General features: G+C 37.0%; 1 protein-coding gene across 11 annotated transcripts in view; it reads right to left on the bottom strand.

The window, feature by feature from the left end:
* The window catches only part of HMGCLL1 (3-hydroxy-3-methylglutaryl-CoA lyase like 1), an 83441-nt gene that overhangs the window by 1808 nt on the left and 54971 nt on the right, over positions 1-26662 (bottom strand). For 9 of the 11 annotated variants that reach the window (XM_062626146.1, XM_062626148.1, XM_062626150.1 and 6 more), the window contains 2 exons: positions 7659-7784; positions 3013-3511 (listed from right to left, as the gene is read on the bottom strand). In XM_062626146.1, the coding sequence (XP_062482130.1) occupies positions 3398-3511; positions 7659-7784 (240 nt within the window). In that variant the 3' untranslated portion in view covers positions 3013-3397. Of the gene's footprint in view, positions 1-3012; positions 3512-7658; positions 7785-26662 lie in introns of those variants that run through there. The other 2 variants (XR_009966198.1, XM_062626151.1) reach the window with 2 other exon arrangements.

The raw sequence follows: 26662 nt of genomic DNA, 5'->3' as shown, positions 1-26662 counted from the left end.
TCAAAACGATGCCAGTCCAGGAAAGCAGAGTGGCAGCACTTTATGTGTCTAACAAGTTTTAGAAGCAGGAACTTGACATGGCTTAGGATTCTCAGTCACACGACAAGTAAAGAAGGATTTTTATGGGGATTGCTCACCTGGACCCACAGACCTAAATTCTTCCCAGGTGGCACTTTTGGCACATAAACATGGGTTGTTTTTTTTATTTTTTTATCTGGCTCCATGTTTCTTTCTCCCTTGTAAGGATCCTGACAAACAATCTATTTGTCTGTGACCTCCACCCTGGATTACTATAAATCACTATGTGGTTGAAGCTGAACGTGTGGGTAAAGAACAGGCTCCAGATGTGACTGCTCATCTTTTCCAATGCTCACATCATTACAGAGTAACAGACCTGCATTGAAGGCTCTCCACAAGCTCCTAAGTAGTTTCTAAACCAGACCCAATAAAGAACCAAGGCATTTTAGGTTGTCCATCCCTGTGATTTAATAGGTACCCTGTTTCAGTGCATAGGGAGAGTTAAGTGCCTTAGAATTGCAAATTGGACAGCCCAGATGCATCTGCACTATACACAGAGGCATATCTGAAAACTCCTCCACAGCGTAAGGGTCTTCTAGCGCCAAAGTTAGCAATACTTCATGGTAATTAGGAGCATAGATGTCTAAAACTCCTAAAGAACTGAGCAACGCTAGCTCCTTTATTCTATAGTCTATGTTCTGCATAGGTATTTTCTTCAACACAAAAATCATGGTAGCAGGGAAACTACTCACTTTTATCTAAGATGTTGTAGTTAGTATACTTACCAAAAAACTGGATAGTATCGGTTCAGTTCCTAACTTTGCCTATAGCTGAAGCCTTCACCACCATTTGCAAGGAACAACTCTTACTTGTTGCAGAGACACTTTTTTCATGTGATCTCTCTGGTCTCAAAAATCTTTAATTCCATCCTGCCCCGTGGCACAACGTCATCCAGATTTACTGTAAGTTACTAATAATTATATTTTTCAGTTCTGCATATAGCTGGGTGGTTGATTAGAGTGCCAGAAAATGTGCATCTGAATCTTTCCAGGCTGAGTAGCAAGCTAATCGCAGATCAATTGTTTAGTCTGACATCCAGGCTAATATTTAAGAGGTGGTTTGCATCACAACTACTTTGTTGTTTTCCTTTTTCCAAGGGGTGACTTCACTTTCATTTTTTGAGAGGCTCAGTCTTGCTAATGTCAGTTAAACATGGTCACAGGATCTTGGGTCGATAAAAATTCATCAGGCCCTACAACAGAACTGCATGCTTCAGCCCAAAATGAGCTAATTCTGTGCCGGCACAGAAGCAAACTAATAAGGAAATTCTATTATTAAACAGGAAAGTATTACAGTGTGATTAGTCACCTTCAGGAGTAAATGCAACCTGAATTAGGGTATTTATAATGTTAATTCTGGCACCTCATTTAGGCCTGACTACTAATTATTAGACCAAGAACAGCCAACATACTGCTGCAGATTTCTCACATCTTCATTTGATATAACCCATTACAGAATTTATAAATCTGTGAATGGTTCAAGACCTAGTTTTATTAAAGTTTGTGGTTTGATCTATGAGCCATAGTGGCTGCTAAATAACAAAGCCCCAGCTGAATCATGGGAAAATGAGGACAGAGCATTTTCTGTGGTGATCCAACCATGTGCATCCAGAACAGTTCAAGCAAGTAATGGTGTTCATATCTTTAAGAATACTTAAAAGTTTTCTTACTAGATACCGGAGGAAAGTGTGCCATTTTGTATTTTGTATTAGTAGGCAATATATTTCCTGCCTCACCTGAACAATTTCTTTGCTTATTCTTTGACTCTTACCATGTGAAGAGTGATACAATGCAGTTTATCTTAGTTTTCACTATGCTTTTGGCATAAACAGGATAGAGGTTTTATATCAAGTTTATAGCTTTGAGTTACGTGGCATGTAAAGTTTGACTTCCTCAAGCTGTGCCAATTCTGAACTACAGTACTGCCTAAAAGACCTCAGAAAAAGTTCACTTCAGTATTTCAAAGGCAAACCCAGAGTCAGCTGTAACTTGGCAGAGTTGGGTTCCAGACAAAAATGATTCAGTCTTTTCCTTCTTTATGTTATCTTTCACTCTCTTTCATCTTGCCTCTTCCCAGCTTTTCATATTTTGGAGGAAAATGAAAATATGAAAAAGATTATAGATTTTAGGTTTTTATGTTAATAGGCTATGTTCAGAAAAAATATAGATCTACGTTAGATACACCGAGAATTACAGAAGGATCCTACACAGCCAGCCAATAACTGCATCGATGTTTCAGGCTGAAAAAAATGACAACATTTACATGGCACTTTTGAACAGGTTACAGATAGGATAAGGCTCTTTGAATGCATCCATTACTGATCTAAAACCGACAATGCAGTTCACTGGCATCTTGCTGAACTAAGACATCTAAAAGAACAGTATCATTATCAGTAAAGCACTGAGAAAAATTGCAAGTAGTTCCCTTATGTAAACTAGTCCATCAGAATATTATTATCCTCAAAACCTCATTACTTTCAAGTGAGAATGTCAATTTAAAGACTACAGAATAAAAACCCCAAATTTTTTGATGAGACCTTGGACAAAAATTCAGCCCCTTCTACACTACCATTACCCTGAATGAGAGTTGAAAACTTTGCCAATTTTTTTTTTTGCATATACATTTTAATACAGTTAACAAAAAAAAGCCAACAAATACAACAAATTTAACATATGTAACAAATAAGGAAATTTGCATTAGATTTGTAGGATCTGGCAGATTGCCATTCACCACAAAGTCTTGCAACAAGATAAAGTCGTCCATAACTTAACAGATGTTAAACAAAACAAAAATTAGAAAAGTACTATTGCTAAATATTCTTATGGTGAATTCATATTTGGCTCCATGGTCATAACACAACTGACTTGACAAATGAAAAGTAAAGATTCAGATAAATAAAACACATAATAGAATGGCCACACACAGCGTGGGATCTCATAAACTACTGCAAATATTTGTACTGTTCTAAAAGTCATCTTGATTAATAATTAACTATGTAGTCACTGCTTCTATCCAGTTTTCCTGAAAAGAACTAAAATTCAATTTAAAACATAATTAAATATCCTGGTCTATATACATTTTTCTCATCTGTAGAAGTTCCAAGCACAAGGTTCTGTACTACAGTCATTTATTTCTTACTTACAAATCAGATAATTCTTGACAAGACAGTAGAGAGCAATAACTCTTCCCATAAGAAAAAGTTATATATGGGTTCTATTTTGGTTCTTTGCTGAAATTATTTTCTTATATTTGTTTCTTGATATAAATGTCCTTGGTCAAGATAGATGAAGAATGCAATTAAGTGGCAAAAAACATTAATTTAATTGACAGTTCCAGTAGTGAAGGAAGCTTGCGCAACCTTTGAATTTGTTTTCTTGTTCAAAGCTGTACAGATGAAGTTTCCAGCTTCCATCACTGTATAAAGATTTACTCCCTAAAAAAGAAGTGAAAAATGTTAAGAATAATAAATTCACATGTTGAAAATGCTTAAACCCCAAGGTTTCTTTTTTGCTAGGGTCTAATTTTTGCAAACAAAGTGCCTGATTCATGTCACAGGTCAGTAATGAAAACAGTAGAGTTACAGTGACTTACACAAGAATCACAGCTTCAGTTGTTTGGAAGGACCTACCATTTTGAGAGCTATTTATCTTAACATCAGTGGACCAGATACTCAAGTAATAACTTTCAAACTCAAAAGAATTTTGAATAAAGAACTGGAAAAACAACTAGAAGAAGATGGAAGAAAAATATCGTATCTGCTTAAGTGCTGTTCTTATTTGTCACCCAACACAAGGAAACTTCACGCATACAAGTATCCCACTTGCAGCTCAGGAAAACAGGGGAGACACACTTGTATTGGCAACTGAGTTCAGTAAGAAACACGATCCTGCATTCTCTTGAATAAGTATCATCTCCTTTAAGAAGCTCCTTTCAATGCAAAATTACAATTTACATTGGTAGTACAACTGAGCAAAAAATTGCAATTGCTTGATCTGCCCATGCTAAAAAAAAGTCTTTTGAGCAACCAACTGTTTTTTAACTAACATAAGATACATCTCAGTAGCACCTGGTTGCTAAAATGGAATCAGATCACTGATTAAAGAGGGAAAAAGTACTTTATGATCAGTCCCCTGGATTACTCATGTATAGTAAAGGTTTTAGAATTAGATCACATGAGTGATATAAGTACTTGCTATGAAGATTGGAATTTACAAGCCAGTAAAGTTCCCTGTAGAAAAGATGTGAAAGGGGACTTTGAACTACCAATACACTGAGCAGTCACATAAAATTGGGAGATGTATGTCACCCAGAATTAAAAAGTATAAGATGTACTGCTCCAGAAATAGACTTTCATAACACTTACGGATTTATGAAGTAAAGGTCAGACCAAGACCTGATTTAGATGCTTAATCCTTTAATTCAATCTAGTTCTTATTTCGATATTCTGTATCGGTTTATATATCAGTCAAATTTGCATTTTTCATTCCTGGAATTGACTAAAAATGTTAATAAGAATAGGAATTACTTCATGGATATGTAATCAAAACCATTTTTATTAAAAAAAAAAAAAGCGTCAAAGTTTCTAATTGGCTCTAGTATTTAGCACCATCTAAAACATTGTTCAAAGACATCTTTTTATAACTGTCTCATTTTAATACAGTTACAACAAGGTTGATTTCAGCTTATTCTTATTATCCCTTATAGGTCGTTACTTCAGTTTAGTTTGTAGAGTGCTATTACATAAAACATAATCTAAAAAATTCTTTGAGCATCTCTTTTTTACTAAAACAAATGAGAAACATACCACCCTACTTGGTAGTTAGACTATGGGAGACAGCAAAATAAAACTCCCAAACTATACAAAATTTACATTTTCAGCACTGTAACACTGCATAATGTAATATGCATTAATCAGAAATGTATGTTCACAGTACTCATTCATTAAATGGAATAGAAGCATCTCTGCCTTTTAAATTGTCTTTCTCATGTAAATACTGTGAACCAAAAAGGATTACCATGAGGGCATAAAACCTAGCATTCACAAGTATGACTCACAGACATGGATGGGAAAGGAGTAGTGACAGCTGTTTGCAAGTTTGTTGAGTCAAAATAATGTACCTTCAGACAGATACTCAGAAATGTACTTGGTAACCACTCCATATACCCAGAATTATTCCTTGGCACCAAGGAACGAAGCCATGAAGCACAAGAACAAGTGCCTCCAATAGCATCCACGAACTTGGATAAGTACCTTAAGTCAGAAAAGCTTCTGCCAAAAGGCAAAGTCCTTTAACTCCCATTGACTTTTCAACCAGCTGCCGTTCAGCATTCACAAATACCAAGTCTATTATCTCTCTGTACTTCAGTTTTGGTGTCAGTAATGTGAGGCTAACAGTACGTAGTTGTTTCTCAGAAAGCCCTATTGTTTGCCAAGCACTTTTAAGGCATCATAAACACAAATACTATTACTGTAATTACATAGGAACTATATAGAAAATGTTTTTATAGAAAGTGGGTGTCTCCCTACAAAGTTTCATAAGCACTAATGATCTATGACACAATTATCTATCCATTACCATGGTAGAACCAATAAATCTCTTTGTAGATGCGCTCTGCTAGAAAATTATTTCACATTTAGCCTGACAGAGATTTATTTCATGTGTCACTTCTTGGTTACATGTTCTGAAGAACAGTATAGAACAAGCATCAATTACTATTTTGCTATATCTACTCAATCTGAACCCAGTAATGTATGGTTAAATACTGTCCATCCTTTGGTTGACACTTTCAGTGACTTCAGTCAACAAAATTAAAGCTTTACTGCACAGCTGAGAGGAAATGAGAAAGCACTCCTTGCAAATGTACAGCAGGAGTAATTATAATTTCATTTTGTGTGATTACACAAAAAGGGACATACTAATAGGTATTTGTGATAACAATTTTATGATTTTACAGAATTGACCATGGTATCAAAAACAAGCAACAGTGCAAAGATCAAAGATCATATATTAAGCTAATAATTTTGAGGCTCTGTATCTCTCATCCAGTAAACCACTCTTTTCTTAATGGGCCAGAAAAGGGTCAGAAAGCAAAGCCTTGTGTTTTGCTATTGCATAATCTTAAATTAAAAAAATATTAAAAAAAAAAAAAGAACAAAAGGGGAAGTAAGTATTTGATGGTGTTTTATTTTTTTTTTGGCCAAGGAAAGACTATACAGAAAGTCTAAGGTGCGCAGCAATGTAAAGTGAAATACACAATTTCTCCTTCTTATTTCAAAGAACTGTATTGTTTCAAAAGAATAAGTTCCTTCTTCACAAAAAAAAAGCTATCCCAAAGCATGTATGAACAGTTTGAAAGAGAGTCCACTTGTACAATGGGCACTTGTGATTAAACCTTTTCTAAACATGTATCTGAGACCTACACAGAACTCCTTAAGAAGCACATGAAAGCAGATAAACATTTCAGTGAACTCTGTAAGGTTCTGAACAGGCTTTTGCAGTGCTCAGGGGATGTACAAATAGGAAAAAAGTTCCATAATCTTTTCACATCAAGGAATTCACCTGGCATCTATGCTGCACTGAACTGCAACATACAGACAAGTTACAAGCACCCCAGTAACTCAGATATTTGTATTTCAGACATCAGGCTTTGCAGTTTCTCTCTGCAGTAAATACAAATCATACACGTTGCAGTTTTGGAGCTCTTTATATGTTCTCTTTGAATTTGACTCTATTAAGTCTATGTCTAAGTTACAGGTAAAGTCACTGTATCACTCAGGTCAGTACAATCTCATTATGCCACATTTCTAGAACAGTGGTGTCCAACAGGAAGACCAAAGAGCACATTCTTTGGAGAAGACTGCATTATTTGGTTCCCAGAAATACATAATAACTAACATGCCAATCAAGCCAGAGATACTAAATGTATACTTTTGAAGTGTAGGTGCTCACTGGTAAGGTTCATTAAAGTGCAGCTCAGTGCAGATAAGCTACTTCGCCCTCTCCTCCAAGAACAGAGTGGGAAATAAAAATGACTGTGATGCCTTCTAGCCAGTAACAGGTTCTGTACAATTCTGAAATAAATTGAGAAATAGCAATGCCCATGTGCTTGGGCTCCAAACACCACCATTTTTCTCCATGTGGAAGCAAGAAAAACTGACAACAAATTAATAAACAGTATGTGAAAAAAGCTGAGGTTTGCTCAGTCTTTCCACTATAGAGCTGGTCAACCTTCTGGAGCAATGTCTACAGCAGTAATTTTTTTGTGGTTACTCAGGCAAAGTAATGACTCAAAGCAGTTGCTACTGAGCTTCTCATTGCTCCAGGTAGGACGAGGGGGGTGTTATTCAAATATCTGTCAAATACGCAAACCAGTCCTACTCTAAATTGCTAGTGAAGAGAACATCACAACACTCATGTTCCGTGTCAAGTCACGTTAAAGAACTGAATTTGTAAAAACTACTATTTGCTCCCAGTAATTTATTTTACAGCAGAAGTAATTGTCAGGTATGTATTATATGTTTTTTAGAAAAATACTTTTGAATTCCTTAAAGTCTTAAGCAGAAAGTAAAAATATCTTACTGTGTTGATCCCGAGACCATTAAGCATGTATATCACATCCTCTGTGGCTACATTCCCAGTAGCACCTTTTGCATAGGGACAACCACCCAGTCCTGCAACAGATGAATCCACTACAGCAACTCCCATCTGGAAGATAATGACACAGAAATGCAACATCAGCACAGAACATTATTTATAATTATTCATAAATTGCAGGAGAGATATATATACTAGTTACGATGAATAAAGTACACATTTCTCCACAAATGGGTGTGTTCCTTAGAGGAATTTCCATATAATGGTCCCAGTTCTGACATCTTTATAAGGTAAGACTCTTTAAATACAGGATGTGGAACACAGAACTAACGGTGAATTACACGTGATTTTGGCAGATAAGATGATGGCTGTTTTAGAGCCAAACAGAGTTTCATGATTTTTCCTTCTTTATTTCTCTAGATGTTGTTTTTAAATAGCCTGCATCTATTTCTGAAAAAGGTTACATGCAACCAAACACAATCAAGGCATTTATACAAACGTATAATTCTAAGCATATGTATAAGCCTTTGCAAGTTGGAAGTCTTAATAGTAGCATCGGACTCACATGTCATCCAAAAGATTTTGGGACACCTACCCTGTAAAATGTGTTTTGTATTAATGGCTATTCTTCCATAAAGAACTTCCTGAGCATTTTCACTCTTCTAATTTTCTTTTCATTCTTCTTTATTAGAGATCATAAAGCCACCATATAAATAATTTTTTTGTTATTGTTTATGAGGAACACAGAATAATATTTTCATTCAAATTCAACACCACAGTGTAAGGAAGAATGAAACTTTGGCAGATATGTTAAACAGCTCATGGGTTCAATAAATGGGAAATAAAAGCTTAAAGAACTTTATCCTGGTGAATCTGACTTGTTGGTTACATATTCACCAGTCTAGAAGAAAACACAACCTCCAAAATAGCAAATTTCACATCCTACAAGGCCTGGAGAAGCATCCAAAAGCCTAGCTTTAAAGATGCTTGCAATAACGGAATAGGTGGATATCATAGAAGTTCTCTACAGATATAGGTTCTAAGCTTTACTTTTAATATTTTTAAGGGAATACTTGCTGCACAGTGTTAACCTCTCTCACTTAAATTAAGACTTTAAAAAAATACACTCAGCGCCATGAATTCATAATCCTCCTACTTTTATTTTCTTCCTAGTGCATCCAAATACCTTCCCTCTCCTGATCCTCCCTCAGCATATTCTTTTATCAAGAACTGATAATAAAAAGAATTGTAAACCAGTTACCAATTCTGACCAGCAGATATTAAATTCCCTATGGGATATAGCCTTCCCCAGGAGATTGGTCAGGTAGAGAAAAAAACTGACCCTGTAATTTCTACTGATTTGTTTAGTGACCTCTTGCAATCTCTTCTTTCTGTAGTTAAATTCTAAAATAAAGCTGAAATTGAGAAGTATTTTTTTTTCTCTTATAACACGCTAGGTATGTGATCCAGAACGCTGGGTCTCCCCTTGTCAGAGAATGCTCTTCAGACTTCTCCTTGAGGAAGATTAGATGCCTTTGGAGGCATTCAGGCTCTAGAGATTATCAGAAGCAGGGAATGGTATTATGCAGAAAAGTCATCAGGTCTTCAAAGACACCAGCTTCTCTCTACCTTAAGCACACCACAGGATTTTCCTCCCCCTAGGGCTAATTAGGCAGACATACACCAGAAGTTCAGAAGTCAGGCAGACTGAATCATAGCTCAGATTCAGGACAGGAGTTTCTATGCAGGTAAGTTTTCAAAACTCCAACTTTGGACTCGGAGAGATTCGAGGTTAAAACCATGCCTGTTACTCAGATTTTCAAGTCAGTAAGACCAACTTAGAGGCCTGGCTGCATAGACAGCTTATTTCTGCTGTTCTCCTTCTGAAGAACCCATGTGTCCCTGCAGGCTAGTCTGGGAGCCTGGCTTCTTTGTCACAGCCATGCACACAACTAGCTGGCATGGTAGGCAAAAGATGATGGCCTGCATGTTGCAGTTGCTAAGTCCCCTTTCTAAATAAGCCCATAAGTGTTTTTTTTTTCCTAGTTCTAATGATTTGTTACATTTGCTTCAAGTTTTAACAGTGCTTTCCATAGCTTTATCATTGGTTTTACAGACTCTGAAGTTCCAACATTTCTGAAGGGCAATATTAAAGAGTAATACAAGGAAGTGTTGTCCAGGGTCCTAATCTTAGGGAGGAAACATCATTTTAGGCTAGGTAGCTGCTCAAAGCCTGAGCTAATAAAGCTAATAAAGACCTTGAAGGAGCCAAAGTGCACAACTGTGACAGGCAAGACAGTACTGTATAATACTGCTCACACAATGAGACTCTCTAAGAAGGGGTATCATACTTTAAAGTACACTAATCTGTGAATTATGGAGTGATTCACCAAGGTGTATGCTTCACATTTCAGTCACTTGTCACACACTTTGTTTGTGTAACCCAACAGTCAGAATATGTGTTACACAACACATCTGTGTCCAATACACAGAGAATATGCATTTATGATAGCTTTCAACTAGAAATTCTGTCTCCTTTTGCACTGGCTGCTAAGATGCATACATTTACTCTGGAAGTTGTTGCTTCAAGCTCCACAGTGACAGCTTTCAGGCTTACAAATGTCCCTGTAGAAACACACCTAAGGCCTCTTAGTGCAAAGACTTATGGTATGGTGAAGATTCAGGGAAGAGAAAAGGAACACTATCACGTAGAAGTGCTGGTATGAGGCAAGCGTGCATCCCACTACCATGTGTGCTCTTTCAGTCTGATTTTAAGATTTCCATCAGAAATTACTGTTTCCAAGATGAAAAGGTAAAAGAAAGTGTCTTTCACAGAGTTCTACCCCAGCTGTAAGGTAATGTCGTAAGTGCTAGAGCATTCTTCTTGGTGTTATTTTCAGTAACTTTTACATGGGAATGAAAGCTATAAGCATATAATGTACTGAGGTACATCATTGTTGCTAAACTTTCAAGGAAGATCAGCAGACTCAGAAACAACTTTAGGAGTGTATAAGCTGTCACTTTCTAACCCCAGTGAATGAAACACTTTTCCTTGTGCAAAAAAATGGGAAGAATGTCAACTAAACTGTATTTGGTTAAAACAGCCAGAAAAGTTTGCCAGGTCAAAGCTGGGGAGAACCTCCTCCTGTGGGGTGTATATTGCTAACAGTAGCTTGCTCAAGTCCTTCACAGGGCTCTCACTGTGAGGAAAAAGAAAAGAAAACAAGAAAAAAATATACTGACAGCATTAAAAAGGTGTCTTCTTAAGGCATTGGATATATATACATATTAATTTCTTGCTATGCTTGTACAAACCTTTTTGATGCCACTGTAATTCTGCATTTGCACTACAAGTCTAATAACACTGGGGTACATGTTGCTTATTATTGCTTGTTGAAAGTGTTTGTGAATACATGGAGGGGTATGGAGTACCACAGCAGCATGAAGGTAACATGAAACACATATCTTTGTCTAAGCACATCCTAGTATTCTCAGGCAGCCTCATCTGAGTTAATTAATTCAACCAACCTCCACTGGAAAATGGAGTGCCTAGTGTAGATGCAAGAGCATAAAAAACAATGCCTTCTGCTGGCAAAGCAGTGGGAGCAGTAACCTCCAGGTGAAAGGCAGTGATAATTGCTTTGTCTTTTAAACTACCAACTATAATGGCTAAACAGAAAAAAGAGAAAATCTAGTCACAGCTTTACACTGGTAACATCTTTTTTGTGTCAATGCTTTTCAACCTAGTACAGGACACTTAAACCATTACTTCCCAGAAGTACTGTATAAACAGATTTATGTCTAAAATTGTATCTGCATCTGGATGGATTTGCCATTTTAACATTAACCAGTTGTAGACAAGGTCTTGACATGGTGTATAAATACAGCAGCTCTGTCTGACCTCCAAATCTGTCAGGTCTTCAGATCAGTGCTCTTAATATGCAATAAGCATGTGTCTCTGCCTTTAAGATGCTGTCCTTTAAAGTTCTATTCACAGCACTTCTGATGTGTTCTGCAACCTACTGTTATTTCAGCAGCAGCCTCAGCTGCATCTGTCTGCTCTCGCATGTTGTACAGGCAACATAATGTGTGTTCTGATTTATGTGCACAGTCACTGCAGTTCATCTCCAGCATGGTCCCATTCCCCATTAATATGAATTAAATAATCCATTCTCCAAGCTCCATTCTAACAGTGCTAAAAACAGATGTTGGAAAACATCCTTCAGCAGCACTACTAACTAATTAGGAGGTTAATATTACAGCCCAGCCTGTTCAAGCATAGAGTCTGAAATAGCACCTAATAAATAACTTCTCTGCAAGTCTGAGCAGCTATGAAGCTGTTTTGCTTTTGCAGCCATTAAAAGCATACGGACCTCTAAAAGAAAAGCTAAAAATTGACATAAAGTGTAAAACAAGGCCACTTCTTTCATCATATGCCCAGTATTTGTTAGCCTTTTACAGGAGATAATGAGTTTCAAGCTTTTCAGCAATACTGTCAATCAGATCTCATATTCACTGTCAATATGTGATCTGTAAGAAGCCCACAGTCTCATTGTCACTTCCTGACAGGCACTAAATTGTGCTGAGATTTGTGAGAAATTACACTGCAGCTATTTTGTGTGATATGTCCTAGATGAGGATTCCCTGGGCTGCTTACGTATGGACATGTGTGTGAGTGAACAATGGCTTGGCTTACAAGACAGCTTAAGTGCTCCAATCTTTTTTGACACTTGCAGAGTATTGATAATCGCTAAATTCCTAACACCTTCCAAACTTTAGTTTTGGCTAGTTTTAGTTTACTCTCTAGAGAAGGCAGAAGACTTTTTGCTTCTGTCCCATGCTACTTCCTCCCAATGAGAGAGCAAGGAATTAAATTCATCACCTTTGTCAAATAGCCAGTTTTAACAGGAAACCATTATAGCCAGTGAATAATAAACACATCATGTTTCTCAGTTTGCTTTACTACCTCCCCATAACTTTTTTCTGGGACAATCAGTCTCCTTCCATACTGATCTTTAAACTTGGCTTTGTCTGACAGAAGTTTAACTTCTTAACTTTTTAAGAGGGACACGTCTTAAAAATTGCAGGGTCAGCATCAGTAAATCCATGGATGCATGAGGTATAAATCAGAAGCTATAAATCAGGTCTCTCATAAATTAGGACATTTTTAAACTACTTGATTTTGAAACCATAATATCAAGGATCTTAGGTATGCATTAAACAGGAAAAGATTTGTTGTCCCACGAAGTTTAAGGGCCACAGCATTGTGAAGTTTAGTATCATGGCACCTTAAAGATAGGTGCACGTAGATATGACAAAAAACCACTGTATTAGTTCAGCATTTGTTCAACGAAAGAAGGAAGGGAAGAAAAAGCAAAAGGAGGACCTACACATGCTAGGTTAAACATTGCCCACACAAAAGGCAGCACAAGACTAATACTATATAATTCTGCAGCCCTGTCAGTGCCTAGCTGGTGCTCTTGGCATGGTGTGGTACTGCCATTTTATTATGTTTCTCTGGTATCAGTCTGCTGCCCACCACTACTCAGTGTGCCACCAGGAAAAAACGTCTTCTCCAGTAGAGATAAATATAACCATAGAAATATAAATAACTATGCCAGCCATGCTTCGTAAGGTGCCTGTGCCCACAGAGACCCTTCCATGAGTTACATTATCAAGCTGCCTAAAATCAAGGCTTGTAATCCCCCTTTGTTTCAATAAAACAAATGTAAGTAAATAAATATTATTTTAGTATTTGAGCAATAGAAAGCATAGATTTCTACATATAAGGCAATAAAACAGGACAACACCTCTCTGTGGAAAACTGCATTTAGTTCCTGCTTCTTTTTCTCTCTTCACTCTTGTGAACGACTAATGGGTCACAAAAGACTATTTTCAGAGTTAACGCCATCACTACTGGCCACAGGGTGTCACTGTTACATTAAAATCTCCAGTTTCCTAGTTCATTTAGTTGGAAAATTAATACATTTAGTGAAAAAAAAAATAAATCCTTTTCTCCCGAAACATACTGAGATGCAAGCAATTTGTGGGCAGACATGCTGCATAAAATAGGTTAATACAGCATTCCTTTAACTTATTGCACACATCTTTTCATATTGCTACTGACACATTTATTATAAGCAAAGCTGGCAATGACATCTAGAGTTAAAGTTCCCTAACACGTTCCATCATAAGGCCCTACTTTCAGTTGTTTATTACTTTGTCAGCCTTTAACTGCTGGAGATTATATTTTCCATGCCTTGTCTCTGCCTCAGGCTGGATTGTTTTGGAAAGTTTTAGTGAAAAATTGGGTTGGCCACTTCCGAGAACAAGTTTTGGGGAAGAAAAACATTTTGTTATGCTAATATTCAGTAATTCTAACATGATATTCTTGGACATATTCTTGTAGCTTTGCACTCTCAAATTTGGCACAGGACGAGTACTGATTTTAAGAGATCACACAGTCTGGACTCAGTTACAAGCTTAGGAAAGTTTCACCTCATTGTCAGGAACTGGTCAGTCTCATAGCTAAAATGCCTGAGGGCCAAGAGAGCCGTAGCCGACCATGCTCTTTCCCCCAGACTCAACACAGAACTGTGAAGCAATTTCTCTGAAACTTAGCTGGAAAATCTGTGTCTCTGTCTAACAGCATCATCTGCACAAAAAAAGCCTCTCATTGGTGGGGTTGAGAAGCTGAGATCGGTTGCAGATCCATTTCTTCAGAGAGCATTCACGGATGTTTGGAGGGAATCAATGTCATTAAACATTAGACTGATTCTGAGATTTCAAAAAGCTTAGAAAGTCCTAACAAAAATCCCATGCCATAACAGAATTAATATTAGGAAGCAGATGCTCACAAATCACTGTTAGTATTGCCTATGTAGTCTTATTTTGCTCCTTGTTTGCTCTTTTGTTTACAAGTCACCACGGTTTGCTACTTCGGGGTTGCACAGACCCTTGTTCTGCTCAGGGTCACAGAGCCTGCAGGGGGCGCAGGAGACACATTTCAAGGACTTGTTGAAGATGCGATCATCAGAGCACTGAGTCACTTTCCACTCTCACATCCTTCCCTCCCCAAGCAACTCAGGGCATTGCCAGACTTCCCAGTTCAGCTGCTGCTGATGTGAAGTAAGTAGTTATTGACCCAGATGCTCTTTAGCAGAAATTGCTGTTCTCAAGTAAACCTCTGGTGGTTTAACAGCTTGTTTGCTCGCTTTGTCTTGTGAAAAAAATCTAATCTAAAAATACAGGATATTAGTTTTATAGATTTAAGTTTGGACACAAAATATCAGTTAAACAGACAGAGCAGAGAATATAATAATCTTGGGATCTGGAGAGAACAGGGGAACTAGAGCGGAGAGGCAAAGGGCAGTTTAGGGGTAGGCAGGGAGAGAGAACTGTCTGATCCAGAGGTGCAACAACTGCACCAAGTCCCTGTGCCCTATATGCAGCCAGATGATAACCAGGCTTTTTTTCATGTGCTACATGCAAGTGTAAATGAATATAAATAAACCAAGGACTTTGAATGAATAGGGAAGACAAAAAGATTACTTGACTTGAGGGTAAAGATACTAGCGGTTGGTCTGAGAGAAGAAAATTTTGCTGGGATTGGAGAAAGTTATGTTTGGAACTGCTGACAGGAAGGTTTGATAAAGAAACAAAATCCATTCACTTTACATGGGATGGCTCACAGTGGATAAGCTAAGTAGAGACATACATACTAAAATAAAATGGCTGAGTTATCATAATATTTCATAATTACAGGACATGAGCTGAGAATGGGTGGAATGAAGCATGATGGAACTACGGGTAAAAAGTTCGAGATGCAGGCTGCAGAAACTGCACTTCACTGAGTTATTGTACAAGAAGAGAGTGCTACTGTAAAGAATCAGGGAAAGGCATCGATCTAGTATTTGACATGCACGAGGCAAATACGGAACATGTGAATCCATCAGTGTAAATGGCAAATTTGACCCAAGCATCACAGTATCTGAAAAGGCCACTACTTCCTACATTCAGGGAACATATAACCTAGTTCATCTACCTTAGGTACCCCTCTTCTTGGTTATCTATACCTCAGAAAGAAACTACAAATTCTCACAATCTTGTTGTTCAGTCCTGGTTAACTTCTGCCAACTACGAACTTGTCTTGTTACTGGAACACTAATTTCTGTTGATTCACTCTGTGAGTTAAGCTGCATAGCCAAAACTGTTCCTAGAGGTGCAATTTTCCTCACTTTGTAGAACAGAACACTTTCAGCATGATGCACCAAGTGGCAAAGGACACTTGGTACCAATCTGAACAAACAAAACAGGTTGGGTGTCAGAAAGTATTTACTTTTATAAAATAAATTTGTAGCAATGATGGCATTTATGAGAAAACTAGGAAAGCAAAGCAGAACTATTTTCATACCACTGTAATACTATGGCATGTCAGCATCAGGGTATCTAAAGGAATGAAATAGTAACAGCATTTAAAATCCCATCTGACTTCAATTCAGCCAAAGCCCTCACTCAGCAGCACCTGACTCCCCTAGAGCTAGGAACATTATCCACTCACAAACCCTCACTTTGTTTTGACTTTCATTCCCCATATTATCTCTGAAATCACACACACACACCACTCAGAAAAAATGGGGACCCTCTGTGTGTCCCCAGGGCTCATCTCCAGATGTGTTGTGGAGTCCAAAAGAAGAATCAGCTCCTTCTCTGGGGATGAACACCCATACAACATGTGTGGTCTTCACAGTCTGAAAACCACTGCTGGCTCCTTGGCTTGGAAGCTGGGGAAGCTCAACGGACCAACATGGGTGGAGGAACCTCAACATACATCAGGAATTCCTGTGAGTTCTTCAGGGGTCTGAAAATGTATGCTAATGTCAGACTCTTCTCTGTCTTCCTCTGTGTAGCCCTCTCCAAAGAACGCTAAAGCAGACTAAAAGTGAGCCTCCGGTTTAAGTTGTTGAATACTAAGATTGATGCCTGTTAGTTCTAGTACAAGGACATCTTGCACTAATATAGCTCCAGCCACTGCTTCCCACCTCCACTGCATACCAAGCTTCCACATTTAAAGTGGAAAAAACTTTTCAGGTATTAGTGATGTTTTAGTATTGTTCTCACTCACACGCTTTCAATTAGACCTACGCTTGTTTCTCCTGGATGTGATGAAATAAAATGTGAGGGAGTAGTTGGTAAATATCCTCCAATCCAAGCCTCCCTTGTCTCTGCCCCATACCAGAATGTGTGCTGAAGTTTTTGACTACCATTCTAAACATGATGGCAATAACGACATCTCACTGTTGCACATTACAATTTAAGCAGATGAGCACTCCTGTCTCATGCTTTCAAGGTTTTTCCTCTGATGTCAGTACCAATGCTTTCCAGAAAGTTACTCAGGTTACTGCTGTAACTGTTAAAACATCTTCCTTCACATTTCACCTATTTAATAGGAATTAAGCTAGGCTATGGTCAACTTGTCCCTCTCCCCCCCCCCCCAACCCCACCCCTCACATCCCCCCAGTAACTAGCATACTCAAGAGCAGAGCTAAAAAACAAACACATGCTTCCAAGCACAATACATCCAATAGTCAGGCAGTGGTACTATCGTACCGGGGCTTGGGATTTTTCTTCACCTTCTTTCTAAATAAATGTTCTAGTTATTGGTTAATGTGGGACACCCAGGCAGTGAACCACAGAACTCCTGCCTATGGCTTCTTTCTCATTTGAGACCCAAACTATGTTGGGCTTCACAAACACAAAGCAGCATCTAAATAGAAGATCCAGCTGAAGCTCAAGTTTTCAGCTACTCCAGAAACACAAGGAAGGTGGTAGGTTCTGTGCACATCCCCAAGAAGTCTAGTCTCTCTCTAACTTCATCTTTGCCCCTCCACTTTTCAATAAGATTTTGCTGCACTTTTAATCTCCTATGCAACCACAAGATATAGAGCCCTGGCAGCATAGTTTAACTTCTTAGAAAAGTCTGTCATTTTATACAGCCACAGATCTCTAGAAATTCCTCAAATGCACAGAAGGGGACTGCACTAGTTCTTACTTTACTGAAATCATTATTCACTGGGAGCTTGCTTGAGCAAGGGTATGGACTTCAAGACTGTATCACTATTACTGTTCGTGCTAAGCTGCAGTTGGAGTTCATAGATTTGATTCTTCTCAAGGATCTCGATAACAATCAATGAAATATCAGAATTCTTTAATAAGTGGCCAGAAAGAAAAGGACCATATTGTATCAGATAAAAAAGGCTGTTTTCATCTTTTAAACTGTTGTTACAGTTCTCAACTTTTTTTGAGGAAAAAATCCCCAGCTCTGTTAATTCCTGAAGCTACTTGTTTTGAAAAGAAGATACCTGAAGTTTTCCAAAGGAAGTCACATATTTCAAGCAGGGTACGTGTGTTATAATGATATAATTTGCTACTTAGAATTAGGAAATCAATTTAACTTTTATCAAATGTATAAGAGGGTTATTTTTAGGCGTTGTTTTAGTTATTTAGCAGTCATTTTCTAATGTAAGAGATACCTCTTCTCATTTCTGGAGATACAACAAAAATGAAAACTTGTGCATCCTATCCCAAGCTGAATAGATCATTATCTCCATCATTTACTATTACTTCATATTAGACTTAAAGTCTATGTCAAAAATAATTTGTACAGGTAATGCTGTTAAATAAAACTTGCACTTTTTATTAAAACATATCTATTACTTTGGATCTCTCCTAATTCTATCTTTATAGTCTCCTGAGTGAAATAATATTTTATTCTATTTTAGTACATAGAATGCAAAGAAGTTCAGAGATTCTGCTCCCCAGTATTCATTGACAAAGCATACTCAGCATAAAGAAAAGTGGATTGCCGAGACATAGGGTAAACTACCCTTACTAAAAAACCTCCTGGCACTTAGTACATCATCTGGATTACACAGGTGCATATCCATCTTCTCTCATATTTGGAAAATAAGAACTGCATTCCCCATTCAAATGCTTTTAACTTATTTACAGCTAGATCTGGAGACTTAATATTCATCATCACAAAGTATAAAGCCAAATGTCCTTTTTCTTCAGGAGCACCAAAGATTAACAGATTAGAATGTTTTCCACATGTCCATTTTACTGTCAAGAGAATATTAAAGAAGTTTTCCAGCTTCCGCAGCTCAGCCAGATGTCAATGGATCCCACAGTGAAGCAAAATTGGCAGAGTAGCCTTCTCATGACCCCAGCATTGTTTTATCAAGGATCAGTTTAAAAGTATAAAGGGCCATTTCTTGCTGAGATCTGTAATGTTTTTCAGCCCTCTTCCCCTGCAATTACACAAAAGTGCTGACTTTGTTGAACTACTGATACGCAGTAGTATTTCTTATGACTTCTCTCACACTGTGCTGTAATTGCTGTTTGTGTTGGCACAAGAAAAGTACCATGTCTTGTTTCCACTGTACATTTCCGGACTCTGGTTTCAGCAACATCAGTGTAGGATATTGTACTGGGCATATGTTTTGTTGTGTAAACATTAACCAGTAATTTACCCTGTCTATCTCCACAGTATGGCCTCTAATTACCAGAGGTTGAGGGGCTTCAGATGGACATTTTATAAAATATTTACAGTAGCGATACTGTTTCTTTTCTTTTCTTCATTGGTATCTGTGTTCTGAAAATCATTGGAAGGGAAAAAAATACAACATCAAAAAGCATAAAACAAAACTCAACAACAAATCCAAATGCATTCATTCTTGCACACCTCATTCTCTAGAGGAAGTAATGACTAGGTTCCCAATTAGTTAAGCAAAAGTTATGGCCATATGGCAGTAGACATTACAATATAAGAAAGTATTAGATATTTCTGTTTTCTTTCAATTTAATTATTCCCTTTAAATCTTTTGTAATGAAAAAAAAAAGTAAATATTATTTCTACCAGTACTTTTTTTTGTTAAAATTCATTCTCACTAAATAGCCTCTGAATTTGCAAACAACCATGCACATGCTTAATTTGAGTCAAGACTCAGGCAAATGTACATAGCAAATGCGACCACTAAGGTCTTGTTGGAAAACACAGCATTTACTGCAAAGATTCAGGACCAAGGAACAACTTCCCTTTAAAAGCTCTGGAGTATATGTTTAAGTCATTCATCTCTATAATTTCAAGGAAGTAGAACTTTACGTTTTGTGCTAAAAAATAATGTCTGGAGTAGAATTCCAGGATGGGATTAAACAATTAATTATTACAGCAATTTGACCAAAGAAGTTGCAATTGAATAAGGCATCTTTTTGGACACCACAAGCAAAGTGAACCTTTATTCCAAATAAAGTTTTCACCATGACACAGGAAACTTGAACATACTAGTGTGACAGTGACTCAGCTTCTACTATTCTATTATAACTGGATCAATTTTGTCAAATTCACCACTATACCTTATCACATTGCACTACGTCCAAAAGAATCTTCTCTTCCGATACAGTGGCTAATTAAACGGCAACATTAAGGTGGGGGCCACAAAATGTAATCAGTCTTGCTTTTTTTCGTCCTATTTGTAATAAAGTTAATTTTTTAAAAAAGTTGCAAATTGCTCATCTAATATATCTGCCAACAGTGAAGTCAGAACACTTCTTTTGTTTAAAAAGGCACTCAGCTGAGCATCTTGTCTTTTGCTAAGTCTACTTTTATTCTATTCACTCAGTTTATTCTTAAGAGGAAAAGTTACTGCATCAAATTAAGAATTCTTACCTATTGCTGCAACTCTCAGTGCAAGCAAAATCTGTTATGAACACAGATCAGAGAAAAATCTTTCTGTAACTGTTTACTTTATTCATTTGAAAGGACCCTATGTTAAGCAAATCACATCATTTGCTTCTGACAATCTGCCATCATGTAGAACTTGCACTAAGCAACAAAGAAGAAAAAGAAACAGGAAAATATGCAAACTGGCAAAAGTTACGGAGCGTATAAAACTATCATTCATTTCTCTTTAAAAATTATTTAAAAAGTTTTTATTTCTGAAAGCCTGGCTGTTTCTGTACTGTAATATTTCAAAAGAAAAAACAGATAAATGACATATTATTTGACTTGGGACTGGTTCAGTGGTGCTTCTGCACAGAGCAGAAATAAAAGATTATTATCATACTTTCATTACTGCATCAGCTTTGGTTTCTTTCTGAACTGAAGAGTCATCTTCCACTTATTCCACTTATGCAAGTGGTCACTTGTTCTCATACAGATACAAATATCCACCCAACACACTCATTTATTGTTCAGGAACCTCAGTTTGCCTGATCATAGTATTTCCAAATTTTCTTCAGTTTACCTTAGGAAACACCCTGTGAGATTGTTTAAAGCCACTTGATGTATCTCAGCAACAGGTAGGAACTCCCTCCCCTTTATTGTTTGCTAGATTATAAAAAAAAAACTGATTCTGAGGAGCCATAAATATGCAAGAATGGCCAGAAGTTTAGTTCCACCCCCTCAGCACAGCTGTCTGTAGGGCTGCCCAAAAAGGAAGGAAGCATCATCCTGTAAACACTCTGCTTTCCTGCTAGAGACTCTGGAATTTGTGATTTCCCAGGTCTATTCCCGCCATGCAAACTCCTCTGACCTTTGGTGGGGTCTGAAAAAAAGGTTCCATGCAATGCCCTGTTTTCCAGGCAGAAACTAGAATAGACACACACACAAATAATAAAAGATAATGAAAAGAAACTGTAATTTCTAAGTGGGAAGCTTAGAATCACTGTAGTGGTTCTGTCATTATTTTACACTTGCTGTTAAACTTTAACAAAAATTCAGTTTAAAAGACAGGGAGAGTCATTTCCATTGAGTAGAAAAATACACATGTCTAAAAGCCATTTATCTTACTGTAGCTAATGTATAGGGAGTCATAGCCTGACTGAAGTGCAATATGATTATAGGGAGAATTTCTAAAAACAAGTCAAGCAACTCAAATATAAATAATTTACTTTCAAAATACCATGAAAATTGAATAAGGAATTAAATCCTGAAAAAAAAACTGTTTTAAAAGGTACTGAGAATAATTGTATCCCCACCAAAATTTTGAAACATTTTTTTCAGAATTGTTTTAAAAATTATGTTGAAATATTTTTTGTTATTTCTGTCACTGAACCACATTCCTCTTTAGTGTGCAGCATGTAAGCTCAAAATAAAGAGAAAGTGAAAGGAATCAGACTATCACAGTCAGTCAAGAAGATGGCTAGCTGAAAACACAAAGCTAGATACACAACTACTGGTATACTTGTATGTTCTAGATTAGAAAGTATCTAAAACTATATAGCCTAAAACCATCATCGTAAGTACATCTTAATCACAGGAACAAATGGGTGGTCTAATGAACATAAACTTTGTACTAATCTAGACATGTTTTAGATGACTGTTTTTAAAATGCAGACACTGATTTTTGTGGTGTATTTAAATTGGTACATTAGCCATGTCAGTTACAAAGACTGGCCCACATTTTCCATATTCAGACCCTATGGTAAACTGCCCAGAGCTCTGCCAATCTTTTGCTACTAAGTAGTGATGGATTCCTCAAGTTCTCATGCTCCCACACCTTGAATCAAAGACGTGTAATGTGGAGAGTTGCACCTTAGCTGCAGCAGTAGATGCAGGTACAGATATTTCAGGAAGACCTGCAACAGCTCTTCAGTTAAATCCCCAGGGATGCCATCAGCACACTCAGAGCTGACCAGAACCTCTGAAGTCTCAGCTCTGGAAACATCCTCCAATGGCCACTAGGAATGATAGCAAAAATCTCTCTTTTGTGCCATTAATACACAGAAACTTGTGCTCTTTTGTGTTATATATCTGTGACCAACAAACTTAATGGCATCGGGACAGGAAATGTGTGTAACTCTTGCCGCAGACCATGGCACAGCTTTGGCCTGGGCCAGGTGGTGCTCCACTGAACAATTTCTGGCACAGCCTGGGAACTAGTACCATTTAGGGATCATTCGTAGTTGGCAGTCTGGAAGTGCTGACCTTGTTTAGGAGGGTAAGAATTTGATTTTATGGCTGCAAGCTTTTCACAGCAATTGGCCTTAGTGTGTGAGAGGGAAAGAGGTACTGAGACTGGGAACACTTTAAAGGAGTGATATAGCAGCTGTAGGAGTGCAAAGACTATTCAGACCCGCATTCCCATATCTAAAATTAATGTGAGAGCTGAAGAGATAGTAATTGATGAAGAAATGCATGCTGTGGGAGGGGTGCTGAGAAGGGAGAATGGGATGGGCTTTCAAGATGAAGCAGTTCTGAGGTAAGCCAGTTGTGTAACATACTTATTTGTGGAAATCCCATTTCATTTGCTGCAAAAGCTGGAAGGTGTGTGAGAGACAAGCAAGACATCATAAAACCAAAAGAGACAAGATAACAGCTGTGGAGAACTAGATTGTCTTTCTGTGAATGAGAGTGCCTAAGTGATGCAAACACTTAATTTTCCAGTCATCTTGATAATCCAGACTCTCATTTCCAGGACTTGAATTAAAAACTGTTGTAAAATAACAGTTAGCAGCTCAATTTCTGACTGCTACAGGCAGTCATCTCATGAAGCCTACAGCTAGCCACGTAGTCTCATGTAAAGAATCCCCTCAAATACCACATTTTTATGCATGCAATTCAATTGAGGTACAATAGAAATATGCATGGGAATCTGACACCAGTGTGCCCTCACTGTATTTTTTATGCATGCTACAGATCAGTGACTACAGTTTTCTAGTGCTATATTTTCACAACTCCTAAAATACTAAATATTTATTTTAAATTGGGCTTAGCATTTTGAAAACTATTTTATACTAATTTGTTCTATAAACACCTGAAAATCTTTTTTAAAAGCCTTCTTACATTTCCAGCATTTGGAAGTAATTTGTTTCTAGTCCAAAAAAATGAATGTCTGTGTCTAACAGAAAGAGCTGGATTACTGCCCAGTCCACTTCAGAACTGGATGATGCTGACTCTTAGCCATTTAAATAGTCAAGTTAAACAAGGCACAGTTGGGATGATAAAAGGAGGTCTGTAAAAAGACTATTGCTTTGGCCATGTGGACTTACAACTATCAAACAAAGACTGGGAAAATAGTGGAAGAGAGGGAAAAAATTAACATAACTGGTGGGGAAAATGTTAGGATTAGGTGAATGTAGAAGCACAGTATCTGTTCACACCATTCTCCCTTCCTTTCAGCATGCTGCCAGCACTGTATTTACTCTGCTTAAGCACTGGCAGAGAAAAGAATGGCAAAAAAGCATTTGCAAAGAACAAAGGAGAGGGGAGGTAGACACTAATAGTCTGTATAGAGATTATCCTCCAATGTATGCCTTCTTTGCAAGCACAACTTTGCAAGCCTCTTATTAGCAGGCAAAAGGTGAAATATGACAGAATTGTCTTCTTTTAGTCTATTAATATTAATTCCTTTCCCTTTTACAAGGGAAATACATAGTTCTAGATATAACAGCTAAAGAATGATGCAGCAGAAGAGAATCTGACCAAGACTGAAGAATCATTTAAAGTAAATTTTCTGAATCTCTTTATTTTTGCATGGGAAGAAGTGCATTCACAAGAGGATAAAGATGCACAATAATGAAAGCAATTCTAGAATGCCTTTAGGTATTGGTCAACCAAATCAGTATGGCCTTAATGTTTCTACATTTAATGAATCAGAAAATAAACAATGAAGCTGAAATTGGAATGTGCCACTGGCACTGAAGAATCAAATGTGCAAATTTATATTCTCACTTATAGCATCGGAAACACAGACTGGAAAATTCAAAATTTGATTAGGAAAGCTACAATAAAACAGCATCCCAAGAAAAATGTATAAGTTTGCAAGGAGGATGAAAGCACAGAAAAAAGAGAAAAGGACACAGAATATTTGGGCCAAATTCATCCTTTCTATAAATACACAGCTTCAATGTTATTAGTATAGAAAGTATTTTTGGATTTAAGATAGAAAATTAAACCACTTCAGGTTTTATTTCTCTAGTTGCTGCATTGATTTCTGCATCCATATTCCATTTAGACCTAGGGTGACACACCTATATGAACTTGCAGAGATGTAAAGAAAAATTAATTGATTATTTTATGGTTTAAAAATGTTTTTAAACATTTTCAAGTTTGATTATAAGCCAAAGGGAAGTTGTGTCTACTGCTGCAAGACAGCTCTAGTGAGGGAATTTGGAGAGGAAAATAATGTCTAACTGATGAAGGATTTCTTAGTCTGATTAGTATCCTGAAACAGACTTGGTGCTGAGGTTTGTTGGTTCAGCAACTAGGGTTAAAAGCTTAAGAAATTCAGTCATCATATTAGAACAATGTAGATTTCTATTATGTGTTAATCATTTACAATGAACTAAGTTTCATTTAAATAGAAAACAAAACCCATAAAAAAAAACAGGCTACTTACTGGTATATGTATGTAAATACGTGCATGCAAATATACTATTTCAGTATACAGTAACAAATATATTTCCTTTCCTATCCTAAAAAGTTCAAAAAAATAAAAATCTTGAAACAAAGTCTGCTCTTTAAACTCTTTCTCTAGTAATATTTTAACAGTTGTAATACTGGCAATGAGGAATTTATTTGTGAACTATCAGGCTACCAAGGTTTTCTGAAGCATGAGGAGAAAGGTCAGAAACTTTCATGTCCTCAGAAACTGCATAGTATGCATATCCTGCAAAAAGCAGCAGAAAGCAATACAACTAGGTTTGCTACTTCTCTTGTACTGATCTGAAAAAAAGAACATGAATGGTACTGCCTGTTCATTTGCTTGCTTGCTTATTTTGCTAAAATTACAGGCAACAACATAAAACCAGTACCTATTAAAAAAAACAAACAAAAAAAAAAACAAAACAAACCAAAAAAAACAGAACAGAGAAAATACTGGAAAACATCTGTCAGATTTTCAGTATGAATGCCTATGTTTTCATTTTCTTCCCATATGTAGGTCTAATTTATTCATTTGTGAAGTATGCTTTTTCACTTACAGAAGTAACTAGCTGCTCATAGCAGCAATATTATTTGATAAAACTCAAGTGTTTTTCTACTTTCCTAAAGCACACACCTTCTTTTTAAGTTTTCTTCACAGAAACCTTGCAGTCCAGTACCTTTTCAAAATTCACCTGACATTTTACCCCCAATTTATCTTCTTTCAAATACACAATTTTAACCACCTCTGTCTTGTTATCTTTCAATCTTAAATAATTCTATCCATGCTTTTCTTTCCTACTTCAGCTCAGACATCAGTGTCCCTACCCATGCCAGGGAGGTTAGAACTAGGTGATCTTAAGGTCCTTTCCAACCCTAACTATTCTGATTCTGAGATTTTATGATCTCATCTTTATACTTACTAGATTTATGTAAGTGCTATGTTGGCTCTGTGAGGAAAAGGGGAATATAAGGAAACAGAAACAAAAAAGCAAACTGATGCTTTCTAAGGAATTTTACGTTATTGTTATCAGCTCTTAGTTTTATAACAATTCAGAAGTATTGCTTACACTTTCAAAACTAGAAAATACCTGGTAAGTATCTAGGATGAATCAGTTCCTAGAGAAATCCAGAAGTAGAAAGTTCTGGGAAGAACCTTATTTGAAAGGACAGGCATGTTATAATAAATAATCTCTTGCTTTACCTAAAATTATATGTATTACCAAACTTCTTTTTGTAGAATACTACACAGATTTAGTATCACATGTAGTCCTAGCTATCCTGTTTCTTACAATGGAAATCTAAAATTTGAAAAGTTTAATCCGTACAAGTTAGAGCAATTGCCCTTACCATGAGCATGATGGTATTACAAATTACTAATTTAAGCAGAAAACCCTGGGACCCACAGGCCAATACTTCTACAACCCTACTGATGGATGCTTTCCAGCTTAAAGAAATTCTGTTTCATAACTCCATTTGTTTCCTGCCATTTAGCCAACTTTCCACTTATCACATGCCTCCACGCCTTAATATTAACTTCCAGTGCAGAATATTGTAAATTGTTTTC

This window comes from Pezoporus occidentalis, unplaced genomic scaffold, assembly GCF_034315485.1.
Source record: "Pezoporus occidentalis ecotype Australia unplaced genomic scaffold, CSIRO_AGI_Poc_V1 ctg29, whole genome shotgun sequence".
Lineage (NCBI taxonomy): Eukaryota > Metazoa > Chordata > Aves > Psittaciformes > Psittacidae > Pezoporus > Pezoporus occidentalis.
Note: the sequence above shows the minus strand (reverse complement) of the source record. Positions and strands in the feature narration are given on the sequence as shown.